Source organism: Theropithecus gelada, chromosome 11, assembly GCF_003255815.1.
Source record: "Theropithecus gelada isolate Dixy chromosome 11, Tgel_1.0, whole genome shotgun sequence".
NCBI classification, from domain to species: domain Eukaryota; kingdom Metazoa; phylum Chordata; class Mammalia; order Primates; family Cercopithecidae; genus Theropithecus; species Theropithecus gelada.
Genome location: NC_037679.1, coordinates 44,276,323 through 44,298,078, shown reverse-complemented (window position 1 = coordinate 44,298,078; position 21,756 = coordinate 44,276,323). Strand labels below are relative to the sequence as shown.

Below are 21,756 nucleotides of genomic sequence, written 5' to 3'. Positions count from 1 at the left end.
GCTCCCCTGAAATAGTTTTCAATAATTTTATAATTGCCAAATCCAATGAAATTTCTTCATTCCTCATACAATTTATTTTAAGGCAAAGTGGAATGAAGTGATAAACTCTACTAGATATGACCACACTTTTTTTCCTCATAGTAATACATTTCTGGGAAATTAGAAAGGAATTATGAAGCCATTTTCTATTGTGGTTTTGGCTTATTATCGGCATTACTATCATCATCATTGTTATCATCACCACCATTTTATGTAAAGCTAGTAGAAGGCTCCAATCTGTTTTACTATGAACAGAATATTGAAGTTAAAGGCTAAAATATATGGTCTAAGATATACTGCTTGAATTTCCAGTACTTTGAAAAAATATTCATGTTCCAACAAATCATTTCCTCCTCCTAGGGTAAACATAACTTTGTAAATTTTGATATAAATATAATTCACATTTATTCATTCAATCATCCATTCATTACTTCATCTTTTGAACAAAAATGGATTAGGGGATTTCAAAGCACCTTTAATAGGCACTTTGGGTGATAAAGAAAAGAATCAGAAAACACATTTGCAATATGCAACTAGTAAAAATTAAAAGGCTTATGGGAAAACACATCAAACCTGAGACAATATCTTATATTTCTTTATAGACACATGAAAGTTTCCTGAACTGTAACTGTGAATTTCTTGTAAAGTCATTGATTGCATGAATCAGCCTGATGTCATCAAAATTCCCCAGGGAAAACAAAAACAGAAGGTAGATGAGGGGTATTTTCTTCAGTGACACTAACATATGGACTACTTTTCACTACATTGAAAGCAGGTAAAGAAGCTGACTTTATGGTTTCCTAAATGTAGGGTGCACTACAGGTTGAGAAAAACAACTCCATGATCATCATCATCATCATAATATTTTTGGCAAAACTTATAATGTCAAAAGTGTCTTTAGAATAACAGCACATGTAAATAATTCTTAGGAAACTCTTACACAATTGGCAATTAATCTCCTGAATCACTGAGTGTTAAGATTCAGCAATGGGTATACATTTTCCTTCCCGTTTATTCTTTGGGTCTTTAATCTATATTTTCAGTTCTTCTTCCTTACTTATGATCATCATTTGGCTATTTTATTTAGGATTAAGAAGTTAATAATATTGTTTATATGAAATTTCAGTAGGCAACATTTGAAGTGTTTGGAACAAAGGCAATCAAATAAACTGATAAAACATAAATCAGAAAATATTAAAGCCACTTTTGATAAATATTAAAAATTTACATTAGGAAATATAAGTTAGTTTCAGCATATCAAATTACTTAGCTCCCAGAAAAGAAAAAAATTACTCTTTACCCTGACAACTTTTGAAAAAAGGAAGAGTGAGAAAAGCAAGATTTGCTAGCTACTATGGTATTCTAACATTTGCCCTGCTCAGCACCAGTAATTCATAAGAGAAACTAAATCTGAAACTAAATTTTTCTTTTCTTAGCTTGACTCTGAGGCCAAAAGTAAAAAGAACAAGAAGAAATTGACAGGCCAAAGTAAAACCTAATCCTTGCTGTTCAATAGTTAGTCATTAGCTTTCTAAAATTATTTAACGGTTATAAGGGGATTTACTTGATTAATCATAGAGAATATTGCCCTACCTTATAGATCTATTGATGCCAAAAAGTTATAGCACATACATTCAAAATACGTGCAAAGATGCTCATTAAATGTTTATTAAATCAATGAGCAAATAAATGCATGTGCAAAGGCATATATATATTTTTTTTATTTTATTTATTTATTTATTTTTGAGACGGAGTCTCACTCTGTCACCCAGGCTGGAGTGCAGTGGCACGATCTCGGCTCACTGCAAGCTCCGCTTCCTGGGTTCACGCCATTCTCCTGCCTCAGCCTCCCCAGTAGCTGGGACTATAGGCGCCTGCCACAACGCCCGGCTAATTTTTTGTATTTTTTAGTAGAGACGGGGTTTCACCGTGTTAGCCAGGATGGTCTCGATCTCCTGACCTCGTGTTCCACCCGCCTTGGCCTCCCAAAGTGCTGGGATTACAAGTGTGAGCTACTGCACCCAGCCTGCAAAGGTATATTTTTTAAAAATTAAAATACTTGATTACTCAGAAAATGTTTTTATTATTTTTAGAGTATCATATTTTATTTCTCCTTAAAATCTATTATTTAGAAATTACAAGGCAGAAAAAAATTCACATTTACTTATTTAAATACTACTAGAAATTAAACCAGAATTTAATCAAATTAATCTGCACTATAATGATTTGTGCACCTCATGAAAACATAATGGAATCGGTATGAAATATGATTGTGATTTAAATCCTTCAGCAAATTACTAGGTACCATTGACTAATATCATCCATCAAAAGTAGTAAACATACATCTATAAAAGAAACATTATTTATATATCTTACATTTTTTCACTAGGCTCAATATTTTGGTGATTCCTCAGCACAGAATTTGTCATTTCTACTTCTTTAAATGGGATTCTTATGGTGGGAATACTGCTTGCCTTGCTGTCTTCTTTCTTCTGGCATACTAATAATTCCTGATGTCTTCCTTCCATATTTTCACATGTGGAGGAGTTGCTTAGTGGGGAGTGGCTGGAGACAGAGTCCATCCATTTCTCAGGATTATCTGGTGAGTCTGGATTATCTTCATGTGCACAAGAGTAGAAGACTCCATTTTGCAGAGTGCTGTCACTGTTTGTAGGGGCCAAATGATTTTTCTGGGCTTCTGATTCATCTTTCTTGGTGATATTTATATCCCCTCGTTCGTGGGCATGTCGATATTCAGTACTAAGTATCATCAATTTTTTAAAATAATGACAGAGATTTTCTGCAGTATCCAAGGTAAATACATCTCTGAACAAATAAACGATGAAAACATTTAATAAGAATAGTATCAGCAAATATTAAAACTTGTGCAAGTTTTGAAATTTTCACTGTATGGCCTCAAATGAATATTAAACTTCACTACAACATTCATTATAGATTATTTCTAGTTGTTTATATAAAAATGGATCTCATTTATAACAAAATGTGAAAACATTTGTTTAGTTAATTTAGATCCATCAGTCCAGACAACATGTCTGGAAGTTTTAGGACCATTTTTATTCTAGGTATTTTTGGTACAAATGAATGAGAAAAATTCATGCTTTTACTACCATAAACATGAGAAATCATGGTTGACTAAATTTGGAGAAGCTATTTATGAAATAAAGTTAAAAGTGCTTTCTACATTGACTTTTGCCATGCAAAATATTTGTACTGGACTTTTAAACAAAGAACTTACATTATGGGAAAATTTTTATTCCCATTTATCTCTGGAAAAATAATAATCCACTGCAAAGAGAATTCAAGTACTTTAAGACATAAATGGCTAAGATTCTCTTGAACAATTATTGGATTTCTAGCTTTTGAATTTTATAAGTTGTATAATTAATCAAATTTTAATGTTGCCTGGATTTGAAGTTCTCAATAACAAATGTAAAGGACTTTTCACTTATATGAGTATTCTTGGCTACATTTTGTCTTCTTTTATTTTTATTTCATGTTTAAAAAATTTTGCTTATTTCTAACATATTTTCTGGCTATATTTAATATATTGTCATAAGCTGCCTTAATTTTTTCCTGAAAACAAAATACAGTATATAAAAAATAAAATGTTAATCACATCAAACAAAATGAAAGTTACAATTATTTTCAAATATGTAGACAATTTGATAGTTCCTATGTTCACAAAGGTAATTTTAGACATTAGCATAGGCTCGTCCAATATGTTTTTTTTTTTTTTTTTTTTTTTTTTTTTGAGACGGAGTCTCGCGCTGTGTCACCCAGGCTGGAGTGCAGTGGCGCGATCTCGGCTCACTGCAAGCTCCGCCTCCCAGGTTCAGGCCATTCTCCTGCCTCAGCCTCCGAGTAGCTGGGACTACAGGCGCCCGCCACCACGCCCGGCTAGTTTTTTGTATTTTTAGTAGAGACGGGGTTTCACCATGTTAGCCAGGATGGTCTCGATCTCCTGACCTCGTGATCCGCCCGCCTCGGCCTCCAATATGTTTATATTTTGTATTTTATTCATTTCATTGGTTAATAATGCAAAAAAAGGTTCGATATTAGGATATCAAGAGTTTGTGGTTACTTGTTGAACTCACCACCACTTATGCATTAAATATATAAAATATAGTCTATTTTACATATTATAAAATAAGAATTTTCCTTCTTCCTATAGTCTTCCCATTTTTAATGCTAAAATAAAACTTAAGTTGCAATGAAATAAATAGTCCAAAGGACTGCATTTAAAATCTCATGTTGAAATTTGGATTTCAAGGGAATGTCAAGAGTCACCTTTACGTACAAAATTGTATATTACCACATATATACAAGTAAATATTATTTTAGATTTGCATAAAGACAAATGTAAATAATCTTAGTATTTGTTGCATTAAACACTACTTATAACAATTTAAATTATTTTTAATGATGTGAGATTTCTTTTTAATCTAAATAGACTGTTCAAAAATATTTAAACAGAAAATGAACTTCTACATAGGACAAGCATGTATAAAAGTATCAATAACAATACTTTAAGAATATAATTTAGTAAGAAAATTTAGACATTTAGAAGTACATGTTGTTTTTCCAATTGCAATGGAGAGTCATCGTAAGTGAAACAATACAAAATGGTTTTTGTTTATAATTTACATTTTCTGACATAATGCAAATTTTAAAATACAGTTTTAGAAATATCAATTACAATGCATTCAGAATTCGAGGTGGGGAATAGGAAGTTTTCTTTCTTCAAAATTTGATTCTGATTACTGTCAACTTCTGTAATCTAAATGGGTGCAAGTGCTGACTGCTTTTCTCTACTGTGCTCCCATCATACCTTAGTACATAAGCATATGTATGGTATTTTAATGTATAATATAAATTGCATGTGTTATAAAACTTACCTCACTCTATTCTAGGTGTTTACCCAATTTTCTGTTATGCTAATTTGTGAATTATTTGGGGATAAATAGTCTTGCCTACAATAATTGTTGAATAAAATTATGACTGAATAATTAATGAATTTTTGCCTCTTGTCTTGATGCTATCCACATGCTTTCATTTACTTCATCTAATATTGTAGCATTTAAATATTTGAAGTTATGTTCAAAATACATATTAATATATTTCAAGAATAAAAACATGATGCCCAAAAATTTTTAAAGGTAGAATATCCCCAAAACACACTGTTTTAATCTAAAAAAGTATAATTGTGTTAATCAGAATACTTTAAAAATCATATTTATAAATTACATTATTGATTCTAAATACAACAATGGGAAGATCAAAATCTTACCCTTTTCCAGTTATATAATTTTCAGTTAGCAAGTTGAATTCTCGAATCTGAGACTGACAAAGTGCCAGGAAACCTGCTGATTCCAGTTGATTGTGTTCTTCAGTGTGGCTTTCTGAATCAGAGTTTAGCATACTGCCATTAAGGATTCTCAGATCTGGCAACACTTTAAGTAGAGAATCCCTATTGAAAACAACAAAAAAGTTAATAATCCTGATCTTGATAAGGAGGGTATATATCTAAATAACCATATACTGATCATTTAAATAATACAAGCATAGGATATATATCTCAGAAAATGTGACTGTAGGGAAAATGATAGAGTTAGATTTTGTTGTTGTTGCTGTTGTTACATTTCTTTAAAAAACCTGGTATCAGGTCATATACAAAGTAAGTTTTAGAGTTAATTATTTAACCATTTTTTCTAAAACACAAATGAAAGATTGAAACTTGGAAACTCAGGCTGGAATTTGGAGTGTAAAAAGATGCATTATGAAAAGAATAATAATATTAGATAAACTTTTAAACAGAAGATAACTATAATAATCTTAACAAAAGCTGTCTTTTATTTCAGAAAGAGAGGTATATTCTGACTGTTTCTCTTAGTAAAATATATGAGAGTAAGACTAAAACAAGAGAGGTAGGATATTACCCTGTTTATCATGATCTGGAACATCTAAAATTATACTTTCTCCTGAATCTTGCTAAGGATTATAAAGGTAAAAATCTTCAACGTATTTACAAAAGTATATATCAATTTTTGGTGGTGTCCACCTGTAGTCCCAGTTACTCAGGAGGTTGAGGCAAGAGAATCACCTGAACCAGGGAGGTGGAGGTTGCAGTGATCCAAGATCGTGCCACTGCTCTACAGCCTGGTGACAGAGCAAGGCTCCATCTCAAAAAACAAAAACAAACAAACAAACAAAAAAACAAAAAGAAAAAAGAAAAACCCTAATGCTGTGAAAAAGCCAGGTCAGACAGCAAAAACTTTCCATCAAGCTCAGCCACTTAGAACTACTAGCTGAAACCATTCTCAAGGAGAGTGTAGGTCTCTTTTCACCAGGCTGCTGATAGTTACAGGGAAAAGTGAACTCCTTCAACAAAGTCAATACCCTAGTTAGAAACTAACAGTTCCTATGGAGAAACTATACATCTCTGATGAAAGATATCCAAGAGGAACTAAATAAATTAAGAGATATCCCAATGGGGAGTTCATAGATAGGAAGACTCAATATTGTCAAGATGTAAGTTCTTCCCATATTGATCTATAGATTAAACTCACTCCAAATCAAAATTATAGCAAGGTATTTTATGGATATTAACAAAGTGTTTCTAAAGTTTATATAGAGAGGCAAAAGATCCAAAATAACTAGCTAAATATTGAAGGAAAACAACAGTTAGAAGACTGACACTAACTGACTTCAAGACTTAATATGAAGCTATAGTAATAAAGACAGTATGGTATTGGTGAAAGAACAGACAGATCAATGGAACAGAATAGAAAGTCCAGAAATAGACCCACACAAATACAGCTAACTGACCTTCGGCAAAGGAGCAAAACCAGTACAATAGAGCTAACAGTCTTTTCAACAAATGGTGCTGGGACAACTCAAAATCCACATGAGTAAGCATGAAGCTAGACAGACTATGCACTTCACAAAATATTATCTCAGAAGGAATAAAAGACCTAAATGTAAAATATAGACTGTTAAAACTCCTAGAATATAATATAGGAGAAAATCTAGATGACCTTTGGTATGATGATGACTTTTAGATAAAATACAAAAGGTATGTCAGTGTGCAGGAAGGAGAGTTCAAAAATCACCAAAGGTATAAACAAGGAAAGAAAAAAATTCATTTTTTTTCATCAAAGTTAAAATTTTCTACTGTATGAAAGATAATCTCAAGAGAATGAGACAACAAGTCACAGACTGGGAGAAAACACTTCAAAAGATGTATCTGATTAAGAACAGTTATCCAATATATCAAAGAACAAAAGTCAACAATCAGAAAATACACAAACTAATTTAAAAATAGGCAAGAAACTTCAACAGACACTTTACTTAAGAAGATATACGGATGACAAGCCAGCATATAAGAGGATATTCAACATGATATTCATTAGAAAATTGAAAATTAAAATAACAATGAGACAATGCGATACCACTACATACCTATTAGAATGACCAAAATCCAGAAGTACTGACAATACCAAATGCTGGTCAAGATATAGAGCAAGAGAAATTCACATTCATTGCTGGTGGGAATGCAAAATGGAATAGCCACTTTGGAAGACAATTTGACAATTTCCTATAAAACTAAATTAAATCTCACCAAATGACCCAGCAATAACATTCCTTGGCATTTACTCAAATGAATTGAAAACTTATATTCACACAAAAATCTGTAAACAGATGTTTATAGCAGCTTTATTCACAATTGCCGAAACCTGGAAGCAACCAAGATGTCATTCAGTAGGTGAGTGGATAATAAATTGTGCTACAACTAGAAAATAGGATATTATTCAGTGCTGAAATGAAGTGAACTATGAAGCCATGAAAAGTTAAGTGCATATTATTAAGTGAAAGAAGTCAATATGAAAATTCTCACATACGATATTATTCCAATTTAATGACATTCTAGAAAAGGCAAAACTATTGAGACAGTAAGATCGCTAGTTGTCGTGAGTTGGTGGGAGGCAGAGATGAATAGGCAAAGCACAGATTTTAGGGCAGTGAAACTATAGTTTATCATACTACAATAGTGGATACATGTAATTATACATTTGTCAAGCTTATAGATTATGAAACACCAAGAGTGAACTCTAATGTAAGCTATGGACATTGAGTGACAATGTCAATGTAGACTCATTAAAGGTAACAAATATACCTCTCTGGTGCAGAATGTTGATAGTAGGAAAGGTTGTGCATGTATGGGGATGTGGTATATGGGAACTCTGTACTTTCTACTCAGTTTTGCTGTTAAACTATGACTACTATAAAAATAAATTTTATTAATTAAAAAAAGAAAGTAACTATTCCTAAATACCAATTGAAGAATGACAAGACGAGATTATTAAAAATGTTAAGATTTAAGAAGCAAAACTTCAGGCAGATCTCTACCTAGATTGTATAGTCTCAGATGAAATATTCATTTATACAAACAGTTGTGAAATCTAATTTTAGCATATGTATATATATATATATATATATAAAACAAAAGAATTGGCCTATGAAGGCAAAAATGCCTAGGGCCAACCAAAGTAATAATGTATCTCTGTATATAGTTATAATCTTGGTAGTCGTGGTAGTAATAGTAAATTTAAAAATTATCACAAGAGATGATAGATAAATACATTTTCCTCTATAAAAGCAAAAAAAAAAACAAAAAAAAAAAAAAAAAAAAAGAAAGAAAGAAAGAAAAAAGAACACCATAGTTTTTCATGTCCTGAGAACAGAAATAGCTCCCAATCCCCACTCTGCTCCCTCCCCTGAAAGAAAATTGAAGCTTTCTTTCTTGTCAATACTTAAATAAGGGAAGACAGAAATAAATTGGATTTGTTTCTTCAAGGTAATTATCAGATGATCTATAATATGAAGCAGATAAAAAGCTTGATGCTTTGCTAATAAATAGTTTGATCAAGTTAAGAAAATATGAGTCCATATATTTTGAACTTGTTTAGTGTTCACTCTAAACAAGTTCAAAGAGGAAATAATATGTACAACAAATCCCCATGACATCTGTTTACCTGTGTAACAAACCTTTACATCTGCTCCAAAACCTAAAATAAAAGTAAAAGAAAGAAAAAAGGAAAACTGCCATCTTTGATTGTATGAAATAACCCTGCTGATAGGTTGGGGTAAGCTTTATTTTTTAAATACAGCCTTCTTTATGCACACTAGGGAATAAGAACCGGGCCAGGCACGGTGGCTCACGCCTGTAATCCCAGCACTTTGGGAGACCGAGGAGGGTGGATCGAGACCATCCTGGCTAACACGGTGAAACCACGTCTGTACTAAAAATACAAAAAATTAGCCGGGTGTGGTCGCGGAGCCTGTAGTCCCAGCTACTCGGGAGGCTGAGGCAGGAGAATGGCTTGCACCCGGGGGGCGGAGCCTGCAGTGAGCTGAGATCTCTCCACTGCACTCCAGCCTGGGCGACAGAGCGAGACTCCGTCTCAAACAAACAATAACAGAAGAATCTGCTAAGTACAATAAGAAATATTGTGGCACTGCTGCAGTTATATTACAATAATTTGTTCACTGGTTAACATTTCTACTGTTTTACATAAAGAGTATGACCGTGTCTTAGAACAGTATTCCTGGAACTCTGAATTTAGAGAGTACATTTCAAATACATAGAGACACGGGACTTCTATGCATAATAATTAATAACAAAATGAAGAGCTATTTTAACACAATAATCTTACATAAATATTTGTTTTATCAGAAAAATGAACAGATAAATATATTTTACTATAAGCATATTTTATTTAATAAAACAAATATTTCATACTCCAAACAAACAAAAACAATAAAAATAAATACATTCAAAGATAATATGGAAGTATAGGTTTGTTTCTAGTTGTTGCAACTGTTACTACATAATAGTTGTTCAGATGGAAACTGATACCAGATCAGCAAGGAACAAAGTAATGATTTTATCATGAAATATTATATTTTGGTCATAGATATTGATATAAATATTACATACAGTATTTCAGGTATGGGGAACGATTCTAGGGAATGTGGATCAAGAGAGGTTGAATTTTTACATTAGGAATACTTTGATGCTATGTTCATCACCTTTATATAAAAAGTTTCCTAATGATTTAGTATGTGGAATTCTTTTGAATGTAGACATTTAGTTTGCTTGGATATTTAAGACTATAACAATATCTTGAAATTTGTAGTTTATGTAATCAGTATCCAGATTGGAGTTAGTGTTTTATTTTAAACATTTTCTTCATGTTCCTTACTTATTAAAGGACAATCGTCAGAACTGCATAACAGAGCAGTGCATGGATTGGCCTCAAGTTCTAAATGCAGACTTATAAGAGTTTATGATGAACATATTAGAAAGTGCCAGAACAAGTTGATGAATGTTGGAAATGAAAGTATCAGAATACTGTGAGATCTCAACATTAGTTTTTCCAGCTGGGCGCCTCCTAATCAAGGGTAGAACCAATATTTCATTTGGTGAAAATTTCCTGGTGAATATTCCACCACTTAAGAAGCTCTATTAATCATGAGTGAATGAGAGAAATTCCCAAAGGAGATTTCAAACTGAGTCTATGGATTAAGTTTTAAAAAGATATTTTTTAGTACATCAGCATTGTCCCTGTTATCACTGGCTAGACATGAAAGTAAGAAGCCAATTGGGAAAATTTATAACTAATACTTTTGTTGGTATCATGGGGTTATGCAAAGTTCATTGGAACAGACTGCTTAAAGTTTGAGTTGATCCTTTGATTAATAAATCCATATTTTATAGATTTCCAGATTTAAAACCCTTTAGATAAATGAATTTCTCAAATTAAGTATAGGTCAACTGATGTAAATGAAATTTGACAGCCTACATTCTAAAGGGGGAATTACTCTAGTCCAGAAAAGTTCATTTAAATATAGAAATTATAATAGCCAAATAATTTTCATATCTATAATATAAATGCTATGTATTTTCTTATTACTTATTACATATTTTCTTTAAAACTCTAAAGTACATAAAATTAACAAAAGCAGTAAAATGTGAATATTTATCTTTACAAATTTGTAATAAAATATGTCAATTTATTTTCCCACAAGTCAATAAAATAAATGTTCATGCTGAATGCAAACAAAATGATAAAAAATACATTGAAAGATTATTTGAGACATTAATTTTGTTTCTGGTTGTTGAAACTGACAATGTGGCAGCTGTTTGGATGGAAAGTGACACCAGATCAGCAAGATAATTCATGTCATTTTTGCTGAACAACTAACAAAAAAATCATGGCCTTAAAAGGACTTGCTCTGAATAATGAGAAAAGCTAATATTTTGTATTTGTCATCTAGGCTTGGCCCATATAGTTACTAGGAAAAAAAAAAATCCACCTAAAAACAACCCATCAGATATTTTCATTACAAATAGTATTACCTGCCAAGCAGTGCCTTTTAGATGTAATTAAACTCTTGTTTTTGTATGAGAAATTTCACTTTAGGATCTAGCTCCTGAAAATGAGGATCCCAAACTTGGGGATTAGGAGTACTTTAAACCCAGTGTAAAAGAAGTATAGCCCCAGAACTTGAGCCACTACAGGTAAGTGGAAATATCGATTGTTTCTATTCCAGATGAGGGGATCCTACACCTAGCGCACCAAAGGTCTAGAAACACATTTAGGTGGCCTTTCACTCACACACACACACACACACACACACTTGAATAATTGAAGCTTCTGATACCCTTATGATTTGACATCAACAGTTGATATTTCCTGTAGTAATATGTCCTAGAGTTCAGTTTCTCAGCAAACCTGGGGAATGTGATAAGTACTATAGTACTTTAGAAGTCTGAGTACTGTAGTTTCACGATTCCTGATACTGACAATTACTGTGAATTAGCAATAACACCAACTGTCAATTTATCAGGAATAACATTTCTAATCACTAATGTAAAATTAAATGAATTCAATAGAAAAACTTAGCGGAGGGGGGCAGAAACACGCAATTTTTCAAGCCTTTACACGTTATAATGTAATTAAATACTATAATGTATTTGTTCAACAAACATTTTTGGGTGTCTGTTACATATAAGGGACTGTGCTGGTACTGTGTAACCAGAAGCAAAAACAATAAACAAAATTTTTTCCATTAGGAATATAACATTTCAGATGGCTGTTTTAGATTATATCCTTTTAAAAATTAATGGATATAAATAAAACTTCTCAATTTAACAGATCTCAGTGAAATGCTACAACACAAACCTGAAATGGACAAACTAAGTGCAACCTACACAATTCAGGACTGCAGATCAAGCTGTTAAACTCTCTGCATAAATGAATACACGTCCTTTAAAAAAATAAAGGAAATCGACTCCTCTGCACCCTCCAGAATTTATTTCCAAGATATACATGGTAATTCTGTCACCAACTATGTTTCCTTCCATTCTCTTTAAGATTGCAATTCTATTCTTGTATTCAACAAAAATTAAGGAAACTGGTCTGAATATTTGTATTCAAGGTGCCACAAATGTCTCCAGATTGAGAATTGACCATACACATCCAAAGGGCACGTGGTGAAGACTAAAGTATTATTAGTAAGGAAAAGTGATTCATATCCTTTCCCCAATAAATGAAGAGAGATATTTATCTCTGAGTAAACAGAATGCCAACTTGCTAAAGCAAAAAGGCAAGAGGGAAGTCACAAGCTTATTATAAATTAGATAAGAGGCAAGAAAAGCCATCCAGACATTTGGGAGGGCAGGGATTTTGTGCCCTAAAGACAGCCTGTGAGACAGTAAGTTAAAAGATCTTATCTATAAGAGAATGAGAGGGAAGAGTATGTTCTCAATACATGAGACCAACTAACGTATTTTTAATTGCTTCCCTGAAATCACACCTGAATGAGTAAAATATTTGAAATTTCCCTAAAATAACCCATGCCTTTAGGCAGTGACCAATTTTCTCTGGTAGAAATAAGAAGTGTCTGGGATATAAGAAGTGCCAGAAATATAACCAGAAAAAAAAAAATGTAAACTGCCATTTTTATAACTGCAGAATCCCCAGTACCCAAAAGATTATTTCAGAACATAAAATTCTTCTTGCTTTGTCTTTCAGAAGCAAAACTCTTAAAAAGCAAAGGAAAGACACAAGAAAAGAATAGCATATGTTTAGTATGAATGGGAAAACAATATATATTCCAAGTTAGAAATATTTCTTATGCTATTAATATAAAAAGTATAGAAATAGCCTATTTATACATTAACTTTAATATTAATAGAAAATATTAATATTGATTTTAAAAACTATGTGTAAATACAATAATGGAAATAATATCAAGGGCATAAACCCTATAAAAATCATTTTAAGAAAAAACAGATCCAAACCTAAGAAGATGTAGCCTAGATATTCAGGAGATGATAAACTATACAAGATTGAATAATGTCGTATCCGAGGATATGATAAAATGAACAATATTTATTTAATCTTTCCATCTCTGGAAAATTTTATACTTTAGATGTTTTTAGAAATCTTTTTTAGATATTTTGGCATTTTTTAGAAAACTGTGCATGCAAACATGTTGTATCTAATGTACGCTAATTAATCTCTGCACCTCAATTTTTATATATTAACAAAATGAAAGAATTGTGTGTGTATATATACCTATATATATATGTGTGTGTGTCTAATACCATATACATATATATGGTACATATGTCCCCTTCCAGCTCTATTCTGGAAGAATCTGTATAATAATTTGGGGCTATTTCCACAACTGTATTTTAGTCCTCTATAATCCTTGGACTCTAATAAATTTGGTCACTTGTTTCCTAATCTCTTATCAGTTTGCTGATGAAAAAAGTCTTCCCAAAATGCTTATTTCTGGTAGAAATACAAAATGACTGGGACAATGCCAGATATATATTCAGAAGTAAACATGTAACTACCATTTTTATAACCACACATATACTCAAATTTTCTCTATTGCTCACAAAAACAATAGCTAATATTTTCTTAGTGTGCCAGGTGAGAGGCACTTTATAAAATGCTTTCATGTGGTAGCATATTTAGCCTTCACACAGACTGTTAGTGTTGGCTGATATTCTTGTTCTTTACCTTTTCTAGCCTCTCGTGCAGCAGGTTTGGTGATATCAGTTAGGTGAATGGAACTAGTCAACAGAATGGAATATGAGTGAAGTGATGACTGTCACCTCTGAAAGCAGAGTGGTTATATGTCAGTTGTACCTTCCCTATCGTCCCTTTCCCTCTCTCCTACCACAATCCACTAGCTTACAAAAGCCAAGTGACAGTGAAGTCACATGAAACAGGTCTACAAAATGGAAGCAGCCTGAGTTTCTGACTCTGCCTACATTATACAGGCTGAACCCACATCAAATGTAATGTAAACAAGAAATAATCTAGTATTGAACCACACAGATTTCTAGGTTATTTTTTATGAAGCCTAACCCATATTACCCTATGAGATAAGTACTATTCAAATCATAAGGTATCTAGGATTTTGTAAATACCTCTCTAAAATGAGAATGACAATTAAAGAACCCAACTTATAGGGCTGCTGTGAAATAAAGTAACATATAGAGAGAGTACTTGGTCTATTCTCTGACCACTATAAGTAGTGGTCATCTCCTTCCAATGGTATTTCTCATCTCCTTCCAATGGTATTTCCCAGTATACCCATTTTCAATCTGAATAGACTAGCTTCAAACAGAGCCTAACTACACATCTGACCTTCCTTACTTTTCTTGAATATTCCTCCACCAGAATTGCTTTTATTATTTCTTTATGATTTTAAATCTTAGCAAACTTTTGAGGTTTAACTAAAAGTGTGCCCCTTTAGCCAAGGCCATTTGTCCTTGTCACATTAAACTGAGATGATTTTTCTAAACTTCTAAAGCCTAAGTGTTGCCTACAATAATCATTTGACACTAGTGTTTTATTAGATACAAAAACTCTAAGAGTTGTGAGTGTAGATTTTACAGCCAGACTGCACGGGTTAGATTTCCTGGCTCCTCTACTTGATAGCTACGTAACCTTAGTCAAATTATTTAGCCTTTATGGGACTCAGTTTCCTCAACTATAAAATGGGATGCTGTGTTACATACATAATTGATTAGGCATATTGTGTAGATTAAATGAGAACAGTGTTGAACACAGAGTGAATGCTGTTTTAGTGGTTTTGATCATTATTATTTTTCATGGTTATCAATTCGGTGCCTACATTTTATCTCCCTAACATGATTAGAAAAATGTCTTGAAATTATGGGTTATATCAGATTTTCTTAATAATGTCCAACATGTTAGGACACTGCATACAGAAGGAGTTCACTAAATACTTGGTGATTGAATAAGAACCCATATATGATCTGGTTAATATGGTAATGGGAAATAGTAAATTTTTGTTATCTTACCACGTTCTAAGAATTGTTCTAAATAAATTATGTGTATTATAACATTCAGTTCTCATAACCATCCTATGAGATTATCATCCTCATTTTACTACTGGGGATTCAGAGACATAAAAAAGTTAAGTTAGAGCTGGGTGTGGTGGCACACACCTGTTGTCCCAGCTACTCAGGAGGCTTTGGTAAAGGAAATGCTTAAGCCCAAGAGTTCAAGGCCAACCTGGGCAACACAGAAAGATCACATATCTAAAAAAAGAAAATTAAGTTACTTGTCCAGGATCACATAGTATGGTGTCGGTAGGGGTAGAATATTCTTGTTTTAAAATGGTGGTTTTCAAACATTAGTATATATCAGAATCATCAAAAGGGCTTGTTAAAGTACAGATTACTGAACATCCTTCCTAGGTTTCTGATTCAGTAGGTTTGAATGGTGTCAAAAATTCTGCATTTCTGTCGGGTTTCCAGGTGATGATGAATGATGCTGGCCAAGAGACACACCTTTGAGAACCACTGTACTAAGTCATACTCTTTCATCTGTGCCGCACAGCTTAACGTACACGTGGAAAAGACATTTCTAAACTGGAGGTTGACAAATTTTTTTCTAAAACATGTGGAAACATGCAAGATTTCCTTAAATAACATTGCACTATTAGAAATTTTTTGGAAACCTAGCTCTAAAGAAAAAAAAAAAGAAAAATTGACTTTCTGGGTCAAGATAATAACTCTTCTAAGATATACAGGTTACTAATAAGCAGTAAATTACACGGGTGTTTGAGTTAGTGTAAAAATGCTTCTATCTTCTTAACCAAAGACCAAGTAACAAATCCAGGAGACAAATTAATTTGCATATGTCCACTGTGAAATTTTGACACTAAAAAGAGTGTCAGAGGTTTGCAGTAGCTTCAGACAAGAGTGGGAAGATAGACTATTCCCCAAACTCTAATAGCTTGTTCTACAGGTACATTAAGTCAAATATGGGAATTTTAAACATAACCAGACATTTAATTCTTCTGTAATATATTTCATACTCCTCTGAAATTGTCAGATCCAGGGTCTTCTTGGACATGGTCACAGCTTGCAGAGAAACCAAATCAGGGCAAAGAGTCAACAGCTTCTGTCCTAGGATAAGGTGTTACAGGATTTTTTTTTTCTTTTTACTCTGTTTTGTTCATAAATGCATTTTAACTGCCTGAACAAGTTGGCAAGTTTTCCTGATTTGACTTAAACTCTAATGGTCCTAATATATATTTTGCTACCTAATATGTATTTTGGTAAATGTGTGCCTTCCCCTATACTTAGCATGTTTGTATTGGCAAACTCATTTTCCTAAACTGTAGACTTGTTTCTGCTTGGCTTGTCCCGCCTTGATGTACCAGTGAAATGACAGTATAAATATGTCAAATGTACAATAAATAATGTGAAACCATTTCACAAATGAATGTTCTGAGCATAAGAAAAGACACAAGTGTAAGCCAGAATGATCACCAATTCCACAGTGGAAAATTTCACAGTGGACATATGCAAAATCTTTCAGTGTTCTGGGAGGTAATTCACTTAAACTTGGCAAATCAGTAATGTTCTGTTGATGTGTAAGAAAAAGCCATCTAAGTTTAGGGGAAAGAACCAGTAGAAACTGAAGGCGGAACTATAGGAACTGACATAGGAAATTAGTTCCCACAGGCAAAGTTAAAAGGATACATAGAAGACTGGGCACAGTGGCTCACATCTGTAATCCCAGCACTTTGGGAGGCTGAGGTGGGAGGATTTCTTGAGCCCAGGAGTTCAAGACCAGCCTGTCTCTATATGAGACATCTGGAAAAATATTCAGAAAGTTGTCATCAGAGTAGTAGGGCTACATTAGCATTAGTCCAAAGATTTCTTTGGACCATTCTAACAGAACTTAAAAGCAAACCTAGAAAGTATTTCATTAGTGCTGCTGTGCTTAGCCGCTGCACACCAAACACAAAATAGAGGCTATTTAAAGTAATGCAATGGGCCGGGCGCGGTGGCTCACGCCTGTAATCCCAGCACTTTGGGAGGCCGAGGCGGGCGGATCACGAGGTCAGGAGATCGAGACCATCCTGGCTAACACGGTGAAACCCCGTTTCTACTAAAAATGCAAAAAATTAGCCGGGCGAGGCGGCGGGCGCCTGTAGTCCCAGCTACTCGGGAGGCTGAGGCAGGAGAATGGCGTGAACCCGGGAGGCGGAGCTTGCAGTGAGCCGAGATCGCGCCACTGCACTCCAGCCTGGGCGACTAAGCGAGACTCTGTCTCAAAAAAAAAATAAAAATAAAAATAAAATAAATAAATAAAGTAATGCAATGAAATTAAGCATTGGGAATATAAAATTCAAAATGTCCAGAATGCAACCAATACTGACCAGGCATGCAACGAAGCAGAGAAATATGATCTAGAATCAGCGAAAAAAAAAATCAATACAAGTAGACCTTCAAATGATAGAGATGATGGAAAGAACAGATACGGAAGTTAAATTAATACAGCTATTATTAATATTTTCCATATGTTCAAGAAGGTTCCAGAAAACATTAGCATGATTAGAAGAGAAATTACAAATGTTAAAGAAATACATAAATTTATATAGATGAAAAATATATCTGCAATCAGAAATGAAAAATAGATGAGATTGAAAGCAGAGTAGATAAATAGAAAATATCAGAGAATTTGAAGACAAAGCAATATAAACTATTTAGAGTTAGTGAAGCACGAAAAGGGAAAAATAATAACAATAAGTAAAAGAAAACAACAACAGAAACTCCTGGGATAATCCAAATGGTCTGATATTATTGAAACTGGAGTCCTACTAGGGCAGAATAGGTAGTGAAAAGGAGAACAAAAAAATCTGAAAACAACAGCCATAAATTTTCCAAATTTTATGAACATGGCAGATCCAAGAGATTTGATAAATCCCAAATAAACTAAATGCAACCACACCAAAACATATAGTCAAATTGCTGAAAACCAGTGATCAAGAGAAAATCTTAAAATCATTCTTGGAGAAAGACAAGAATGTCAGTAGACATTTCTCACCAGAAACAGTGAAAGCCATAAAAGAGTGGAGAGATGTTTTTAAAATACTGGGGAAGGGAACTTATTGCAAAAAAGCATGAGGTATTTTTAAGGTGATAAAAGTGTCCAGTTTTCCGCAAAATATTCATATTCATAAGCAAAAATGATAAAAATTATGATATGTAAGTTAACACAAAATAGCTAATTTTTGAAAAAAGCTGGTGGTTGATTTGGGGGAAATGGTGTTGGTATATTATTAGAGGTGTAAATGAGAGAACTTTTTTTCTATGAACGTGTATTAAAACTTATAAAATATTTTTCTTGGTTTGCATTTAGGTATTGCCATATTCCAAAGAGAAGCAAGAATTTAAACAGGCTTATAACACAAACTTTTTAACAGACACCATCTTTCTCTTTTAGGAAAATAAAACAAAACCAAATTACTCTCAAAAAGGAAACACTTTAAATAGGAAGCTATGCAATTAGATGATTGGCAAAAAAGCAATTAACAACAAATATATTTTCTATAAATGCAAAACCCAAGTTAATATCACACTAAACTTGTCACCTAATGATTGGTTTACATTACAATTTTAATTTCAATTTTGTATTAGTTCACACATGTGCAAGAAAATTATTTTAGAATAAAAACATTTTTAAAAATACTTTTACAAAACTTTTTTGGTTTAAAATAACTTTTAATTTTTCAATTAACTTTTCCCAGGCAATTGTTATTCACAGGACAATTTTTATCAAACTTTTTTCTGCAACTATAATAAAGGGTACTCATAGGGTGCAACAATGCTTCTTTACCTCCAGTTTGTTTCTTGAAGAAGTGGGTTTCCAGTGAGAGACAATTCACGGAGAGAATAGCATGCATCAAACCATTTTATGACACTTTTAAGATCTACAGAAAATAAAATCATTTTGAAAGGTATCACAGATTTAGAACAAATACCATAAATCTATGACCACTGTATTTACTGGTTAGCTATTACAGAAAAGCAATATTTTTATTTCTTCTGCAGAATACTATACGCTTTTTAAAGAAGACTGTATTGAGTTAAGAACACAGACTATTGTCAGAATATATGTTTCTACCATGTAACAGCTGTGTGAACTTCTGTAAATCTACTTTACAATTCAGGTTCACATCTGTCTTATAGGGTGAGGATTAAATGAAATGATGTGTATAAAGGACTTAGAATAGTTTGTGCCAGATTGTAAGCACAAAATCTGAAGAAGTGAAATCTAAAGTAATACGGTAAGCATTAAAATTGAATATATAACTAAATAGAATTGCATGGACCTTTTTACCTTTAAAAAAGTGAATATAGGGCCGGGCGCAGTGCCTCATACCTGTAATCCCAGCACTTTAGGAGGCCAAGGTGGGCGGATCACCTGAGGTCAGGAGTTCGAGACCAGCCTGACCAACACGGAGAAATCCTGTCTCTGCTAAAAATACAAAATTAACTGGGCATGGTGGCGCATGCCTGTAATCCCAGCTACTTGGGAAGCTGAGGCAGGAGAATCACTTGAACCCAGGAGGCAGAGGTTGCAGTGAGCTGAGATCGCACTATTGCACTCCAGCCAGGGCAACAAGAGCGAAACTGTCTCAAAAAAAAAAAGAAAAGAAAAGAAAACTAAAATCACCTGTCCTAAAATAGAACTAAACTAAACCCAGCAGGAACAAAATTATTCAAAAATTATTCATAATTAATTTGACTTCCTGCAAGAATAAAACAACATCCTTTAAAGGAAGACAACACCACCCTGACTTACCGAACTACCTACAATGCTCAATGTAGAATTGTCTACAATGTTCAACATACAGTTAAAATTTACTAGACATCCAAAGAAATACGAAAACATAAGCCATAGTTATGAGAAAAGCAATCAATGGAAACATATCCCAAAGAAAACCAAATGTAAAACGATTTTTGCACAAAGATGGCAAAGTAACTTAACTATGAAAAAAAAAAGCTTGTTCAACCAGTGTGGCTGGAACAATTCGATATCCATATAAAAAATGACCTCACCCTCTACTTCACACCATACATAAAAATTAATTTGAGAGGGATCATAGGCCTAACAGTAAAAACTGAAAGTACAAAAGCTTCTAGAATAAAGCACAGAAAATTATCTTCTCAATCTGGGAGTGAAAAATTTATTACAAAGGACACACAAAAATAATGAAAAAATTAAAAATATCTACTCATCTAAATATACCATTTAGAAAATTGATAGATAAAACAAAGGCTAGAAAAAAAATTTATAAGACAATGATGCCCAGAATATGTAAACATTTTTATAGATCATTAAGAAAAATAAACATAGCCAAATTTTAAAATGGTGAAACACTTGAATAGACACAACAAAAGAGGGTGCAAAAATCACCAATAAACACTTGTAAAGAGGTTCAACATCCTTATTCATCAGGTCAACGCAAACTAAAACCACAATGAGATAACATAGTAAATTATTAAGCACTCTCTAGAATGGAGCAATTGTAACTCTCATTTCTGGTGGGGTTGTAAAATGTTCCAACTACTTTGGAAAATAGTACGTCATTTTCTTTTAGAGTTACACCTACTCTATTATCCAACAATTACACTTTTACACATTTACCTAAGAGAACAGAAAACTTAAGCCTGCAAAAATATTTGTACAAGAACCATAGGAACTTTGTATTCATAACCCCCAAACCACAAACAATCAAAGTATGTTCAACAGGGGAATGGATAAACAAATTGTAATATATTCATGCATCCCTTACACTTCAGAAAAATAAATTAATAAATATATAAAGTGGTAGAATGACAGATGCTAATATCACACAAAGAAAGTTGTAGAAAAAAGGAATGTACTGTTAGATCCAATTAATATAAAGACAAAATTAATATGTGGTGATAAATTCAGTCTGTGGCTGCCTCTAGGAGTGGACTGACTGGGACTGGGAATGAGGAAATCTTGAGGAAAGGAAGGAGTGAGTCAATTCAAGTCATGATTCTTTAATAAATTTTTAATGGGTAACTACTCTATACCTGTTAGGAAGGTATACAGTTTGCTCATCTTCATTAGGATATTCATTTCAAAAGCAAAAGATTTATGACTTTTAAATAAAAGCATAATTGTGACTTTGGCTAGGCCTACCAAAAAGATGTGAAAGTAATATGACTGTAAAAGTGGAAAGAAAATTTCAAGTGAATTATTTCGGCATGCTTTATTTTACAGGTTTATTATATGTAAATGTCATTAACTCACG

At 33.0% G+C, this 21,756-nt stretch overlaps 1 protein-coding gene across 2 annotated transcripts in view; it reads right to left on the bottom strand.

The window, feature by feature from the left end:
• LRRIQ1 (leucine rich repeats and IQ motif containing 1) overlaps positions 1-21,756 on the bottom strand; it is a 209,838-nt gene that overhangs the window by 112,761 nt on the left and 75,321 nt on the right. For both annotated transcript variants that reach the window (XM_025402587.1, XM_025402586.1), the window contains exons 15-17: positions 19,305-19,398; positions 5,348-5,527; positions 2,416-2,865 (exon numbers count right to left, since the gene is read on the bottom strand). In XM_025402587.1, the coding sequence (XP_025258372.1) occupies positions 2,416-2,865; positions 5,348-5,527; positions 19,305-19,398 (724 nt within the window). The remainder of the gene's footprint in view (positions 1-2,415; positions 2,866-5,347; positions 5,528-19,304; positions 19,399-21,756) is intronic.